At 52.7% G+C, this 16,721-nt stretch overlaps 1 protein-coding gene across 2 annotated transcripts in view; it reads left to right on the top strand.

The window, feature by feature from the left end:
* Nucleotides 1-86: 86 nt before the first annotated feature.
* Nucleotides 87-16,721, top strand: part of FOXK1 (forkhead box K1) — a 67,207-nt gene continuing 50,572 nt past the window's right edge. The window contains exon 1 of one of the 2 annotated variants that reach the window (XM_049699949.1): nt 87-653. In XM_049699949.1, the coding sequence (XP_049555906.1) occupies nt 133-653 (521 nt within the window). In that variant the 5' untranslated portion in view covers nt 87-132. The remainder of the gene's footprint in view (nt 654-16,721) is intronic. The other variant, XM_004268966.4, reaches the window with a different exon arrangement.

Below are 16,721 nucleotides of genomic sequence, written 5' to 3'. Positions count from 1 at the left end.
GGCGGGCGGGGAGCGCGGCCCGCAGGCTCCGCTCCGCCGCGATCCGGACCGGGATCCCGCGCCCGCCGCGCCCCGCGGAGCCCCGCCCCCTGCGCCGCGCCGCCGCCGGAGGCCGCTTGGAGCTGTGCGAACATGGCCGAAGTCGGCGAGGACAGCGGGGCCCGCGCCCTGCTGGCGCTGCGCTCGGCGCCCTGCAGCCCCGTGCTTTGCGCCGCCGCCGCCGCCGCCTTCCCCGCCGCCGCCGCCCCCGCGCCCGGGCCCGCCGCGCCGTCGCCGCCGCCGCCCGCCCAGCCCCCGCCCCCGCCCCCGCCGCCGCCGGGCTCGATCGCCGGGGGCGCGGGGGGCGCGGCGGGCGAGGCCCTGGTGGCCGCGGCGGCCGCCTCGGTGCGCCGGAGCCCCGGGCCCGCGCTGGCGCGCCTGGAGGGCCGCGAGTTCGAGTTTCTCATGCGGCAGCCCAGCGTCACCATCGGTCGCAACTCGTCGCAGGGCTCGGTGGACCTGAGCATGGGCCTGTCCAGCTTCATCTCGCGACGCCACCTGCAGCTCAGCTTCCAGGAGCCGCACTTCTACCTGCGGTGCCTCGGCAAGAACGGCGTCTTCGTGGACGGGGCCTTCCAGCGTCGCGGCGCGCCCGCCCTGCAGCTGCCCAAACAGTGAGTGCCGCGGACCCCGCCCGGCCCGGGCCCCGGGTCACCCCCGCCCCGCCCCCCGCCGGGCCTGGGCCCGAGATCAACCCGACCCCCGGGGACGGCCCCGGGAGCCCCGAGGACCGGGCCCCGAGGGTCGCCCTTGCCCCTCCCCAAGCTGGACACCAGGGTCGCCCTCTCCTCGCCACCCTGTTTGGACCCGGGTCGGCGCCAAACGCACTCCGGAGGAGAAGGGTTGGCGTCAGGCGGTGTCGCTCCGGGAGGTGCGGGGTCCCTGGGGGCAGCGGCAGTGCCCCCGGAAGGCCCGAGCCCCCGGCCGTAGGGGCCAGCTGTGAACTTGGGCCGGGAGGGGACGGCCGGAGAGTGGGCTGGGGTCGGGACAGGAAGTGCCCTCTCCTCAGTGGACCTGAGGACGCAGGGCTGGGGTCGCCGCACAGTTGGGGTTCCTGGGCAGGAGGGGAAGAGGCCGGGCGGGGAGGCAGGGCAAGGAGAGGGGGACCCGGCGCGCTTGGGGACAGGCCGCGGATGCCCCACGGTGCTTTAGCGACATCCTCGCGTTCCCGGGCTCTTCCGGTTCCCGGGGCAGCTGCTCTGCCCCAGGAGATCTTGCTTTCCGGAGATCTTTTGATCAGGAGAAAGCCTGTTTGGTTACTCATGCGGTCCTTAGGCACTTTCTTTTTCTGTGTAGTAGTTGCTTCTAACTCCTCAGCAGTGTTTATATTTCTTCAGCGTGCTTGGGTTCCAGAGTTGTCTCTGACTAATTACTCTCGCTTTTATAAGCACCCTGGGTCCAGGGAGTTTTTGCCGGGGTGATTGCCTGTTTCTGTAACCATCTCCCCTTTCGAAGGTATTGGCACGTTTGGTTGTAAGTATTGTACTGAATACCTTTCAGCATCAACGATGACTCACTGGTGTTCGGGGCGTGAGTGGGGGGGGGGGCGTATACAGACTTTGTTTTCCAAACGTGAAAGGTGTGTGTGTGTTTCTGTAAAATCAGGACTTGGTGAATGACAGAGTTGTTTTATCCCATGGTTGCTGTTCCTCTGTTCTGCCTTTTCTGTGACCTACACACTCTCTCCATTTCTGGGCCCTTAAATGCATTCTGGGTCCAGTCCCTCACGGTGAGAAAGTGACAGGTAAACAGCGCCTTCCCCTCCCTGCCCTTCCCCGCCCTGCCTGGTGGCTCTCAGAGGCCCGTTCTGCTCAGGCCTCTTTTTATAATTCAGGTTCTGTAAGGGCAGCCGTCCAGCAACCTTGTTTTCACAGTTCCCTGCCTCGCTGTTGAGAGGGTGCAGCCCCGAAGAGGCCCCAGCTTACCGAGTCTCGAATGCACTAGTCTTTTCTCTAACTCAAGGGTAGGACATTTCAGCCCGAGGAGTCCTCAGATCACGTGCGAGTACCGAGTCCCTTGTTTATGAAACGTGGTTGGTGTTCATGCTGCCTTCCTAGCCCGTGTAGCCAGCAGCCCAGATGTCCCCTGCCCTCTGGCTGGGGCTTTGCCCACGGTGCGCGGCTGGCTGGGTTCAAGTTCAGCGGTGCTCTCAGCAACCGCGGCGCAGGCGGTGCTGGAGAATTTACGGGAACAGGAGAAACATGCTGGCGGAGAAACACCACGTGGGTGTCCGTGTCTGCCCTCCCGGCAGAGGGCAGTTTGCTTCTGAAACCGTCAAAGCCCGTGGACAAACATGTTAGCAGTCCGAGTGGGTTTATGTTCTTTTTATTTGAGAAAACTAAGCCTGTAGGTGGTAGCATCTGTAGGACAGGCTGTTGGAAGCTGCTTTTTAGAATTAGATCAGGGTGCTTTGGCCCACCACGTGGAGAGTAATCAAGAAATGCTAATGAATTCAGAGGAAGGAAGTTGGACGTGTACGTTCTTGTCACCTCGAAATGGGAAATTCAGTGCTGACTTTCAAAGAACGGTAGCAGTTATTGTCTGTTTCCTCTCAGGCGTTGGTGCACAGTTTTGCCATGAGTCTTCGAAGTTGTGTATTTCTCCACCATAAATTCAGAGCTCTTATCCGTGTTGGAATTTTGTTGTGTGCATTTTGTGGCTACAGCTGCCTGAGACTTGGAGCTCTTCCTTGTGTTGTAGCGTTTCACCCTTTCCTGCCCTGTGAGGCCGCAGCCCCCCTCCAGCGCCCCCAGGGCACGGCTCCCCAGGCCGCCCCTCCCTTTCCACCCCGGACTCAGGGAAGCAGGAGGTGGAGGGGAGCCCCAGAGTCCACCCACACTTGTGACTACAAGTAAGTTTTTCCAAAACTAAAATGAAATAATTTTGAAATTACTGGTAGGGAAAAAATTCCACATGACACAACTTAGAGCTGACCTTGATCCATGACTGTGGGTGCATGCAGAGGGAGGTGCAGCAGGTCCTGGTGTAGCCCCTGCTGTGCGATTCTCCGGCCCTCGTTCCCCAGGGCTGGGCTGGGCACTTTTTATCTTTAAGTGGAGACACAGCACAGGAGCTGGCTGGCAGTAGGTGCGCACAGAGGAGTTAACGTTTGTTGAATGAAAAATCCATGAGTGAATATGCAGTTTCCCTGGAGGAGAAGCAGCGTCGCCAACTTAGTGGGTTTCCGAGGTGGTTGGTCAGCAGGCCTTCCTGGGTCTGCGGGTGGACATGGTTCGTGTGTGTGACTGTAGGTCTTGATACCAGCAGATTTGGAGTTTGAATTAGATGTAATCTGTGAACTACAGGAAAAAGACCCATGCACAGCCTTGTACTTGCTCTTCCTTTCTTTCTTCCAACCTTTTTTCCTGATACTGTTATAAAATGAGCATGGACTACATGAATAATTACAGTAAAAACTAGACTTCTGTTTGTGGTGGTTTCTGTGAGTGGTAAGATGTATGTGATTCTTTTCTTCTTTTTACTTTTCTTTGTGTCCCAAATTTTCTGGGATGAGCATGGCTCTTTTTTTTCTTTTCAACACTAATTATTACAGAAAGTTTCAAGCATAAAAACAGAGGAGTGAGTTCCACGTGCCCATCACCCAGCCTCTACAGCTACCATGTTGTGGCCAAGCTTGTTTCATCTTTGTCCCCCCCCACCCCCGACCCCCAGGTATTTGGAAGAAAATCACAAATGTCCTATCACTCCATCTGTAAATATTTCAGTAAAAGGTAAAGATTCCCTTTTTAAAACCTAACCACAATGTCCTTATCACACCTAGAAAATTGATAACAATTTCTTACTATCATCAAACTTCCAATGAATGTGGATTTCCCTTACCATCTCATGAATTTGTTTTTTTCTTTTCTTGCAGTGTGTTTGTTTAATCAGGAACCAAATCAGGTCCAGACACTATGATTGGTTGGCATATCTCTCACATCTCTCTCAATCTATAGGCTTCATCTCACTCTTTTTTTTTTCTTTTCTCAATGAAGAAACAGGGTCATTTGTCCCTTACACTTTCCCACGGTCTCTTTTTTTTTAATTTGACGTGTTCTGAATTCTTTTGGCCATTACCTACACCAGGACTTTTTTTTTTTTTAGAAGATGTTGGGGGTAGGAGTTTATTAACTAATTTACTTATTTTAGCTGTGTTGGGCCTTCGTTTCTGTGCGAGGGCTTTCTCTAGTTGTGGCAAGCAGGGGCCACCCTTCATCGCGGTGCGCGGGCCTCTCACTGTCGCGGCCTCTCTTGTTGCGGAGCACAGGCTGCAGACGCGCAGGCTCAGTAGTTGTGGCTCACGGGCCTAGTTGCTCCATGGCATGTGGGATCCTTCCAGACCAGGGCTCGAACCCGTGTCCCCTGCATTAGCAGGCAGACTCTCAACCACTGCGCCACCAGGGAAGCTCCTCCCACGGTCTCTTTTTACAGATTGGATTCCCGTGGTGTCCATTTACTGCGTCCTCTCCCCTGTCGTTCCTGTAAATTAGGTTGTCGGACGTGGAGATTTGATCAGACTCGGGTTCGATGTGTTTTGCTGGAACTGCCGCACAGGCAGTGGTGCGTCGGTCTGTCAGGAAGCAGGCCCGTCTGTTTGTCCCCGTGGCAGCTTTTGATGGGCACTGCCTATATCCATAAATCTATTATCACCTGCACTCCTTTTTTTTTTTTTTTTTTTTTGCAGTACACGGGTCTCTCCCTGTTGTGGCCTCTCCCGTTGCGGAGCACAGGCTCCGGACGCGCAGGCTCAGCGGCCATGGCTCACGGGCCCAGCCGCTCCGCGGCATGTGGGATCTTCCCGGACCGGGGCACGAACCCGTGTCCCCTGCATCGGCAGGCGGACTCTCAACCACTGCGCCACCAGGGGAGCCCTCACCTGCACTCCTGTCACTCATTTTGGCTGCCAGCACATGTACCTCAGCGTGGTGACGCATTCTGCCCTCTGAAAGGCATGTTTTGAACGGCAGATGTTACGGATCACGGCCTCCGCACGCGCACTGTTAATAAAAGTAATTAACAGTAACCACCAAGGCATTTTACTACATAAATAATTGTTTAGGCCTCATGAAAACATACAGGACATAGTTTCTCATTGCTGTTCCAACTGGTCATGTGAAGAATATCGAATTTGTTACTAACCATCTTACAGTTCTCAGATTGAGATTATATTGAAATTAACTGGAAAATGCCCCAGACTTAGTGAAGACAGCAGGTGTCTGCCGAATGCCTCAGGGCCCAGCGTCCCAGAAACAGCAGCAGTATTTTCTCCCCCACCCTCCTCACTGTGCCTCCCCAGTCTGCTGGGCGCTACGGGGTCCTTCCGTGACCCTAAGCCTTCTTCCTGGGTGCTTGGTTCAGGAGTGTATCTGTGTGCTGAGCTGGGGGTGCGCTTGGGGCAAGAGAGGGCATCAGATCAGTCTGTTGCCAGTGGCTGAAGATGTAGAGACCGAGATCGTGCCAGCTGTGTTTCCACGTGGAGAGGAGAGCGGTGACCAGGGGGCAGTGACATGTGTGGGCCTGCTCGGAGCTGGGAGGGCCACGGAGCCAGCCGGTCATTCAGGCCTGACCCGGCAGGACCTGCGGGAGGGTGGCCCGGGGACTGGCGAGGAAGAGATTCAGCTGAAAGACCTTCTGATGGAAGAACGTTCTGATCTAGCGACGGGGTAGAAGAGACAGTGCGTCTGGAAGCTGGAGGGATGATAGCCACGCAGAATGCAGCTGGGGGGTCAGGGGTGCGGGGAGCGTGCCGTGGCGGGAACGGAGCTGTAGACTTAGGCCGCACCTGGACGGTGTGGTCAGAATGCGAAATGTGGCATTTTCTCTAAGTAAAAGCTGTCTTCTGCTTTTCTTGCTAGTTGGCAGTTACGCTGTGTCACGTGTATTTGTTCAAAGTTAGGCTGTGTCTTGTTAAAGACTTTCTTTAAAAAGGTTTATATTTCACCAAGGAAGACATACAGATGGCCAGGAGGCACATGAAAAGGTGCTCAACCTCACTAATTATTAGAGAAATGCAAGTCAAAACTACAGTGAGATATATCACCTCACAACGGTCAGAATGGTCATTATCAAAAAATCTACAAACAATAAATGCTGGAAAGGGTGTGGTGAAAAGGGAACCCTCCTGCACTGTTGGTGGGAACGTAAATTGATAAATCCACTATGGAGAGCAGTATGGAGGTTCCTTAAAAAAATTAAAAATAGAACTACCACAGGACCAGCAATCCCACTACTGGGCATATACCCTGAGAAAACCATAACTCAAAAAGAGTCATGGGGGGCTTCCCTGGTGGCGCGGCGGCTGAGAGTCCGCCTGCCAATGCAGGGGACACGGGTTCGTGCCCCGGTCCGGGAAGATCCCACATGCCGCGGAGCGGCTGGGCCTGTGAGCCATGGCCGCTGAGCCTGTGCTCCGCAACGGGAGAAGCCACAACAGTGAGAGGCCCGCGTACCGAAAAAAAAAAAAAGAGTCATATACCACAGTGTTCATTGCAGCTCTATTTACAACAGCCAGGACATGGAAGCAACCTAAGCGTCCATCGACAGGTGAATAGGTAAAGAAGATGTGGCACATACATACAATGGAGTATTGCTCAGCCATAAAAAGAAATGAAATTGAGTTATTTGTAGTGAGGTGGATGGACCTAGAATCTGTCATACACAGAGAAGTAAGTCAGAAAGAGAAAAACAAATACTGTATGCTAACGCATATATATGGAATCTAAAAAAAAAAATGGTACTGATGAACCTAGTTGCAGGGCAGGAATAAAGAGGTCGATATAGAGAACAGACGTGAGGACACTGGGTGGGAGGGTGAAGCTGGGGTGAAGTGAGAGTAGCATGGACATATATACACTACTGAATGTAAAATAGTTGGCTGGTGGGAAGCAGCAGCACAGCACAGGGAGATCGGCTCGGTGCTTTGCGATGACCTAGAGGGGTGGGATAGGGAGGATGGGAGGGAGGCTCCAGAGGGAGGGGATCTGGGGACATGTGTGTGCATATGGCTGGTTCACTTTGCTGCACAACAGAAACTAACACAGTATTGTGAAGCAATTATACTCCAATAAAGGTCTATTAAAAAGTAAAAAAGAATTTTTTTAATTAAAAAAAAAAGGTTTATAGGAGTGTAGCAAATTGGGAGCTAGTACATTAAATCTATGTTCTAGTGTTGAGTTCACACTGAGTTTTTTGGGCTTATCACCCATATAAGCAAGTTTCTATAGTATTTAAAAAATCGGTCTATGAGAAGGATGGTATTTATCGTGTAGTATGTGTTGAGTTTATAATAAACTTATTAAAGCCTTTGTCATCGATGAAGGAATGGAATTGGTAGGTGCTAAAAGGGTATTGAGTAGAGTTTTTTTTGTTTTGTTTTGTTTTTTGCGGTACGCAGGAGAGGCTCTGGACGTGCAGGCTCAGCGGCCATGGCTCACGGGCCCAGCCGCTCCGCGGCACATGGGATCTTCCCGGACCGGGGCACGAACCCGTGTCCCCTGCATCGGCAGGCGGACTCTCAACCACTGCGCCACGAGGGAAGCCCTTGAGTAGAGTTTTAAGGGTGTTCATGGTACTTTGGAAAAAGACACAGCTATGTTTAAAATTATGTGCTGAAATGAAAGCATTTGATTTGGAGATACGGTAATTTACTGTTTGCTGTTTTTGCATCTTGTGAATGTCAGGAGATAAGCTTGCTAAATTAATGACAACTGGAATTACAGTGATGCCTCGTTTCCATAATTAACGAATATTTAAAGGATTTCATATTAAAATGAGAGGATTTTATAACTTGCTTTTACTTTGATTTCCTGGAAAATAGGCCCTTGCATTGTGACTTGTTAGGAGATTTTGTAGTTAATTTTCATTGCTGCTGTCGCTTTTCACGAGTTTCTAGTTTTCTGGTAAGATGTTGCCAGTTGATCTAAAAAGAAAGAAAAATGTAATCTGCCTGTGTGCACGTGTTTCATGACCGTGTAAAGGGAAGCCAGGGAGGCATGCTGGGTGTTGTCCAGGGCTCTGCAGAGCGGCTGCGCTCTAGGCGTCCAGGCTGGTTTGGTGGTGACGGGCTGTGGCCGCACCCCTGAGGTGGACATCACAGGCTTTCTTTCCCTGGGTGCGATGGGGGTGAGCCAGCGCGGGGCTTGCCTCCCTTAGACCTGACGGTTCTGGCGCTAAATCCTGAGCTGCTTGCGAATACGCGGCTTCTGTCTCCTGAGAACGATTTTCAGTCTGGACAGTTTGTCCATGACTTGGTTAAGAAGGAACTTTTGCCCTTAGTCATCCGTGACGTGTTTAACCATTCGTTTCCCCTGATGTGTGTGTGTAGAGCTGAGCTCTGACCACCCTGCTGCCCACGGCTGCTGGCGTTCATCCCTTAGCAGAGGTCCCAGCGCTTCTGCAGGCCTTCCCTTCACCTGCCACCTGCGTTTCAAGGTGCGCGGCTGCCTTTGGGCAAAGGTGCCTCTGGGCATCCCGTACCTCTACTTAGTCCATCAACTCTCAGGGTTTGGGGCCCTCACACATCACTGGGGAACCCAGAGAGCTTTTGTTTATGTGGGATTTGTCTGTTACACTTACCACATTCGAAATTAGAACTGAGAAATTAAACTCTATATATTAATCTATTCAAAAATAGCAATAATAAGCCTATTTCAAAAATAAGTTTTTATGAAAAAATAGCTCAGTCTATTTTGTATTTCAAACAAAAGTTAGGGTAGGGGTGTTCATTTTTTGGTATGTCTTTCATGTCTGCCTTGATAGAAGACAGCTGAATTTTATAGCTGCCTCTGCTCTTAGTCTGTTGTGATACATTGTTTCAGTGAAGTATATGAAGAAAATCCAGCCTTACAGAACTATGTAGCTGGGAAAGGGAGGAGTGTGGTAGTAGCCTTTCAGGAAATTGTGGATGCTCTTCGATGCCTCTCCGGAACTGGACAGTAGTAGTTTCTTAAACGTTAATTGCAGGATGGAATCTGAAACCTCATCAGTGGAGTTTTGGTGAAACTCCGTGAAATCCGTTGCTTTCTCTTGCATTTTGAATAAATCTTTTACCCATGTGTGAATTTGTAACCTCTTGCATTGGTCATTGAGAAAAATACTGATTGAATTATGTAGATCTAATGTCCATATATCTCACTACACAAATGTTTTATCTTCGATTGGTAGTTAAATTGATCCCCTTGAACCCAACAACTCATTTTTTTTTAATGTATTTATTTATTTGTTTATTTTTGGCTGTGTGGGGTCTTCGTTGCTGTGTGCAGGCTTTCTCTAGTTGCGGCGAGCGGGGGCTACTCTTTGTTGTGGTGCGCGGGCTTCTCATTGCAGTGGCTTCTCGTTGCAGAGCACGGGCTGTAGGCGCGCGGGCTTCAGTAGTTGTGGCTCGCAGGCTCTAGAGCACAGGCTCAGTAGTTTTGGCACCTGGGTTTAGCTGCTCCGTGGCATGTGGGATCTTCCCAGGGCTCGACAGGGCTTGAACCTGTGTCCCCTGCACTGGCAGACGGATTCTTAACCACTGCGCCACCAGGGAAGTCCCACAACTCATGGTTTTGAAAATAGAAATCTATGAAAGGCTCAGGCTTTTTGATGTAATTTGCTTTTTAAATTTGCTTTAAAAGTTGAGTGACAGTACATTTTGTAGAAATAAAGAAGTCATAACTTTGTCATTGACCTTTATTAGCATCTGGTGGCATAATTTGGCTTAAATTTAGTATTTTTTGTATCTACAGTCAATTCTTATTTCAGGTGGAACTATCCAGCTTGTCAGTTATTTCTGTTATTTTCCCACAGCCAAGCAGGGTGCTCTGGGGTTCCTGGATGACACCCCTGCTTTTTCCCTTCAGCCGTGGGTGTGGACCCACCAGGAAACAGAGTGAAGCGGGTGGACATGGAGTGACTCAGCCCTCAAGGGATGTCAGTGACAAAACGGGCTTTTATGGACATTATTCCTTTTTTGGGGTTTTTTGTGTAACCTTTCTGAGCACACTTGTGAAAAACTCGGCCCCCTTTTGATAAAGGTAAACCTCATTCTACCCCTTCCCAATCCGGTCTTTTTCTCTCTCTTTCTTCCTTCCTCCCAGTAACTCAGTATCACACATAGGATAAAACACATTTTTCGTCTATGCTGAAAAAGCTTTGCCTTTTGTGACTTGTATCATGAAAACCAGCGGGGCTTGTTGTTTTCCAGGCGGACGGTTGTAACATCAAATGTGCTGGGATGCCTCCCTTGCCGCCCCCCACTTGCATTGCTCTGTTTCACAGATTGTGTTTGGTTGGGGAGCAGCTATAGGATTCAAAAAGTGATTGTATATCTTTCAGTTGGGACTTTGTGCCAATCGTCATGTAAGGTGGGTGGTGCTGACCTGATGTGGCGGGTGTACCTTTGCTGGGCAACCCGCAACGCTGGGTTTCGGGGTGAGCTGCGGGGAGACCAGCCTCGGGAGCTGGGCATGAGTCCCCGCAGATGAACGCACGTTCCTGGGGCCGGGCTGTTGTCTGTAGAAAGCCTGCCCAGAAATCCTCCCTCCCAAGTGTGGTTTGGATACAGTTTACTGAGGAAATTAAGGAGCCTCCTACGTGTTACCAGGAAGTCTTGGCTGGAACTTTCCTCAGTGAAAAATAATTTGTAAATTTAGTAACTTTTTGGAGCTGATTTTGAAAGGATGTTAGAATGAAATCCGATGATACTAATGACAAAGCAGATGACAGAGCAGACAGGCTGGAGCCGTCGGGGCGACATGAAAAGGAAGATCGCACAGCAGAAGTTTGTGCTCTCCTCCACCTCCACCCGTGGGGATGTAAATATCTGGTCTGCTTGGCAGTTACGTCCCCGACGCAGGGAACAGTGACTCATCGCAGCCGGAGGAAAGCACCTTCCCTTCAGAGTGCCCAGCTCTTTGATTGATTCCATGTTGACCAGGAGCGCTTGCTGCCCTGTTAGCTCCTGGCCTGCAGCGTGACTCGACTGATTGTTCAACTTTCTCAGCAATTCTGTTTTTCTCTGGCGTTGCGACGTGAGCAGGTTTTCCAGGCCTGCCCACCCTTGGTTGGCCGGGATCTCCTGGAGTCTGGAACGGCCTGCAATGATAGAAGCGGCCAGCAGGGCAGCCCGGGTCCTGCGTGGCTGTTGACACTTGAAATGTGGCGAATGTGACCAAAGAATTTTAATTTTTTTTAATTTTTTTTTTTTGGCTGCATCGCGCGGCGTATGGGATCTTAGTTCCCCGACCAGGGATCAAACCTGTGGCCCCGACAGTGGAAGCGCCGAGTCTTAACCACTGGACCACCTGGGAAGTCCCTGAATTTTAATTTTTATTTCATTTTTCAGTTAATTTAAGTTAAACTGCCTGCATGTGCCGTGGCCTCCGGGTGCTCTTGGGGACGTGGTAGGTCCATGGGTGCCCAGGCCCAGGGGTGTGGCTGCTGCCTCAGTTTACCCGCTCGCCTCCGAGGCACAAGTCTTGCTTTCCGCCGTGCGCTTCGAGGTGCAGGGATGGGAAGGCCTGGTCCAGGCCGTGGGGTCAGGTTGTGTGCGGGGCAGGCAGCCCTCCCGCAGAGGGGTCCCCTTTCCTGTCTGCACCCAGTCCGGATGGACGGTTCCGTTTTTCCCTTTGTTGCCCTTGTTCTTGACGCTAGAGGAAGAAAGTGAGAGGGTCTTAGACACGACCCCTGTGAATGGCAGGTAAAGATGGAGACAGATTTGCAGCTTTGAGGGAAATTTAAAAAAACCCTCTCCCTGGCCCTTCATAGCCCTGGGTTTACGGTACGTGTTGGTTACGGATGGATCCCCTGCGAGTCCAACTCCTCAACGCTAGTGCTTACGTTTCTGTCCTTGCAGACTTTTAATTCCTTCGCGGGCGGACGTGTGCCTGTCGCGTGTCCACGTGGACGCCTGCTCGGACCGGGTGGTGCTGCCCCGTGTGCCCGCGTGGGGCCCGCGCGTCAAGCCCTCGGGGCTTCCCGGGGTCAGCCGCTGTACCGTGAGAGCGCTGGTCCGTGTCTGTCCTGCTCGGGGAGCTGGAGGTTCCGTGAGGGTGGCACTGCGTCCGCAGGGCCAGCACACACCTGGCCCTTGGGAGGCGCTAAGCGTCAGCTGAGCCTTTACCCATGTACCTGACCTTGTGTGGCCTGCAGGCAGCTGGAAGGGTCCATTCCAACAGCTTGCTCATGGAGAGTACAAAACAGGGGTTTCTGATCAGTGGTGCCGATGCCAGGAACCAGGCCGGCACTGTCCGGTGTCATGTCCCCTCGTCCCCACCCCCTGGTTAGCTCAGCCTCTGGCGGCAGTGGTGTCTACACCAGGCCTGCCGGGAGGTTGTGCGGGGGCGTGTGATGGGCTTGGGCTGGCCCCGAGGAGACTGGAGCCGCTCTGTTGTAGCCAAACCCCGCAGGCTCCCGTTGGTCAAGTCTTCTCGGTGCACGGCCGCACCCACTCATGGACCGGCTGCCACAGGGCACAAGAGCCTAAGGCGGCTTGCACAGCGCGCTGTTCACCGTACACGGCCACCAGCGCCACAGCCAGCACCTTTGTGTGCCTGGTTCCCTTTACGCAGAGCCCCCATGTTTCTTGTTACGCTGAAGCCTGGGCATTTTATATATTTCTTTAGGGGATGGTTAATATGCTGGATCTTTTTTCCCTCGTTATTTTCTAAAGGGTCAGCGCTCACGGGTAGGAAAGAGGGGCCTCTTTTGCCTTCGTACTACAGTATGTATTTCCTCAGAACAAGGATGCTTCCATAACCGCCGTCCTGGCAGTGAGTTCAGGAAACGTCACAGTAACTGTGACGCTTGATCACATCCTCAGCCCAGATGCCACTTCTGCCAGTTGTCTGGCGGCCTCCTTCGTGGTTTCCTGCGCTGTCCAGGCCGGATCCAGGCTGGAGGCTGCGCTCAGGTGCCCATCCCCTCAGCCCCGCTCGTGTCCACAGGAGTTATCTTATTGGATGTCTTTCAATTTAGGTTTGTCTAATTTGATAACATCCTGATCAGGTTCTGGTGAAGCATCTTTGGCTGAAATGCTAGGAAGGGGTCGTGTGTCCCTTTGGGGGGTGTCACCCAGGCACATGGGGCCTTCTCGATGGGGTCATGTGGTCACTTGGTTTAGGTGTTGTCAGGCTACTCCACCAAACAGTTAACTGTTTTTCTCCTTGTAATTAATAAGTAATTTTTGCGGTACTGGAATAAAATGTTAATTTCGTAAACAGCCACAGTTACCATTTCTAGTAACAGTTTTTAAATTCGCTTTTCAGATGTGTTTTCTAGGTCATGATCTTCATCTGCACATAATGATTATTTTTGTCTCTTTCTTCCACTATTCATATCTCATTGGCTCTTGTTGTCTTGTTCAGTTGGCTATAGCCTCCAGGTGTTGCTAAATAAATACCATGATGATGGGCTCCTTTCTCATTTCTAGCCTGACAAGGAGAGCTTACAAGCTGGTTCAGAGCAAATGGAGCTTTGCTGCTGAGATCCACTTTCTTCTTTTCCCCAGATTTCATTAGGTTTTTTTTTTAATTGAAATATAGTTGATTTACAATGTTCTGTTAGTTTCAGGTGTACAGCAAAGTGATTCAGCTTTATATGTATATATATATGTATATATACACACACACACACACATACATACATATACACACGTGTGTGTGTGTGTATATATATATATATATTCTTCTTCAGATTCTTTCCCATTATAGGTTATTACAAGATACCAAATACAGTGCCCTGTGCTGTACAGTAGGACCTTGAAATCCACTTTCTCAAGGCAGCCTTCCCGAGCTTCTGAGTGAGGTCCCACGGGCAGCGCCCCCCAGCGCCCCAGGGTGGCACCGTCTCGTTGTTGTTGCTGGCGGGTTTGTCGTTAATCCTCATTCGGCACAGTCTGAGTGTCAGGGGAGCAGGGCTGCGCTTCTGGTTCGTTACTGTAAACCCGGTACCTACCAGTGTGTTTGCCCCATAGTTGGCAGTTCATAAATTCTTGGCAAAATTAATACACAAACAGTAGAGGTCTGAATGCAAAACTGAGCCGGCCACAGAAAGTGGCTGAAGGTTATATAGTAGCTTAGCTTTTAAAAGACCTGGCCGGCATACCTCCCAGCTGGGTGCCCTTGAACAGGTGACCTAACGCAAGCTCCCGTTTCCTCATCTGTAAGATGGGCACGCTGCCCACTTCCTGGGTCCTGAGAACTGGAAGCAGTGTGTTCATAGCCCTCGCCGCAGTGCCTGGCGCTAGATACACCCGGCGCAAGCCCCCGTCGTTGTCATCGTCCCTGCTGTCCCTGTGACCAAGTAGGAGAGGGACTGTGTTTGCTTGGTGAGGCGTCTGGCGTCAGCAGTGAGATCTGGCCTGTTGCTGGGGAAGCCGCTGCCGTGCCTCAGGCTGGTCGTGCTGGGGCGGACCGGCCCTGTGCTCTCTCGCCAAGGCGCCAGTCGCTAGTGGGGCTCTGTAGAGGGCGGCCTTCGTGCATGGGCTGTGGGACGGGCTCGGCTCCCCCAGGATGCCTCCCGGCTGCTAAGGTTGTACGATCAGAGTGAATTAGCAGGGTGTGTGTTCTTGTGCTTCTCTGAGCTGCTTGTCCGGACGGAGGAGGGATCTCAGAGCACAGGGGATTTTACCTTGAATTGGCTCGAGTAGCCTCTGCGGGGTGCGGGGACCGGCTCACCCTCGGGCAGGACACTGAGAGACAGGCAGGGCCGGGCCTTGATCTCAGGCCAGCCTCGGAGTCGCTGTTCGTCACCGCAGTGTTTGTCCCCCACCAGCTGGGATGCAGGGCATCTGGCAAAGGAGAAGCTGTGACTTGGAGATGGATGCCCAGAACTGATGAAACAACTCATATGTACTGCAGGGCATTTAAAAAATACAGAAAAGCGTAGAGGATCATGTAACGTGTCCTTGTTCACGTCCTGTCATATTTTTTTTAAATAAGAAAAACGACACGTTATGGTTGACATCGGGGTCCTCTGAGTTCCCGAGACCCGTAGGAGTTTGATGCTAGGCCTTTCTCGTACCTTCCACACCCAGAGACATCTGCGAGTGATGGTTCGTTTAGTTGTGTGTGTGGCGGCGGGGGGGGGGGATTTACACGAGTCGTGTCATACAGTCTGCTTCGTTATACTGTGTGTGTTTTCCACGGCTGTAGAAAGACTGCTTCGTGGGTGAGACTGTCAGACACATAACTGACTGTGTCTTCGCAGCCCCGCCATCTGACCACAGCCCTTCCCGGCCCTGTGGCCTCCTTCCCGGCATTCCTTCCCCTGTTCTCATCGCTCTAGCCTCTCAGCCCCCGTGCACCTGCGCACTCCCGGGCCTCAGACAGAGCATCCCTGCCTGCCCTTCGACCCGTTGGCTCCGGCTCCTGTCCCATCCCGGGGGCCCCGGGCTCACCTGCAGCCGCCTCCCCTGAGCTCCCGGCCGGATCTAGGGGCCCCTGCGCGTCTCCATGCTGGACCTGGACGGAACCCCTGCCCACACCCCAGCGGCCTTTAGGTTCCTGAGGTCTCTGGTTTCCTTTCCTCGGGAGCACTCCTGTGTGTAAGGCGCTGCGGGGATAGGTGTGCAGGGCGAGCAGGACACACTGCCTCCCCGCTCCCGGGAAGCAGGAGGGCGACATTGTGACCACGGAGAGCGAGTGACGGTGAGACTTAAGGGGATGCGGGCACAGTGAGGAAGGCCCCGCAGGAGGCGGGGGAGACAGTGGGTGGCAGGACTTCCTGGGAAGCGGCATCTTAACTGAGGTCTGAGTTACGAGCTGGTGACGGGGAAGAGTCAGGGCAGAGGCTCGGGGGCCAGGGTGGGGTGCTCTGATGGGGAAGCCAGAGATGGAGCAGAGAGCCTCGGGGCCCCCCTGCAGGTTCAGAGGAGAGAAGTGATGTGGGCACCGCCAGGGCCACCCAGTGGGACGGACCGTGGGGGCCACGCTCAGGCATGAGGACCGGGGTGCTGGCTGCGGCCGTGGCAAAGGCTCATAACCCTGAAGGCCGTTCGGGACGTGGCCCACGGGCTGGGTGACAGGCTGCCTCTGAGGGTGGGGGAGGGTGGGGGAGGATGGCCCCCGGAGCCCCCAGGGGCAGCCGGCGGCCTCCAGCTCAGGTCCTCAGCCTACACAGGTTCGTCCCGTGTCGCCTGACCTTGTCGTGGGGTGGCAAGGAAGTGTACACACAATGTCCGGAGCCCAGGAGACGGGTGAGTTTTATTCATCTGAGCGCCAGAACGTTGTTAGGAAGGGTTGTTTTATTCTGTGTGGTAAGACTAAAAGCATCAGTAATAAACCACATGATTTGGGGGAAGCCCTGGCCCGGGGACTGGGGCTCCATGATGTTCAGAGTGGTACCTGCTCTGCGGGAAGTCCCTCCAGGATCTGGACGTGTTTCCAGCTCATCTTTCGCGATGCAGCGCCTGTAGAACAGTCCATGATAACGGGGGCAACTACCTGACCCGTGATTCCACTTGCAGAAGGGAGTTTGTGAGAGCCACGTAAGATAAAGGTTACAGAGGCTGAAAACCCTGCTAGTCGCTGATACAGAAAGCCAGACATCGTAGAGAAATTGTGTGGTTTTTTGTTTGTTTTGAGAGTAGCTATCTAAATATTTGGAAAATCGGCTACTACTCACTTAATAAAATAACCTGGGAGGGAAGTACTCAGACAGTGTGGCTTCAGGTCCTGCCCTTGGAGCCTTTTTGACGGCAGCAG

The sequence above is a fragment of the Orcinus orca genome, chromosome 16, assembly GCF_937001465.1.
Source record: "Orcinus orca chromosome 16, mOrcOrc1.1, whole genome shotgun sequence".
NCBI lineage: Eukaryota > Metazoa > Chordata > Mammalia > Artiodactyla > Delphinidae > Orcinus > Orcinus orca.
This window is presented reverse-complemented; position numbering and strand designations above follow the sequence as displayed.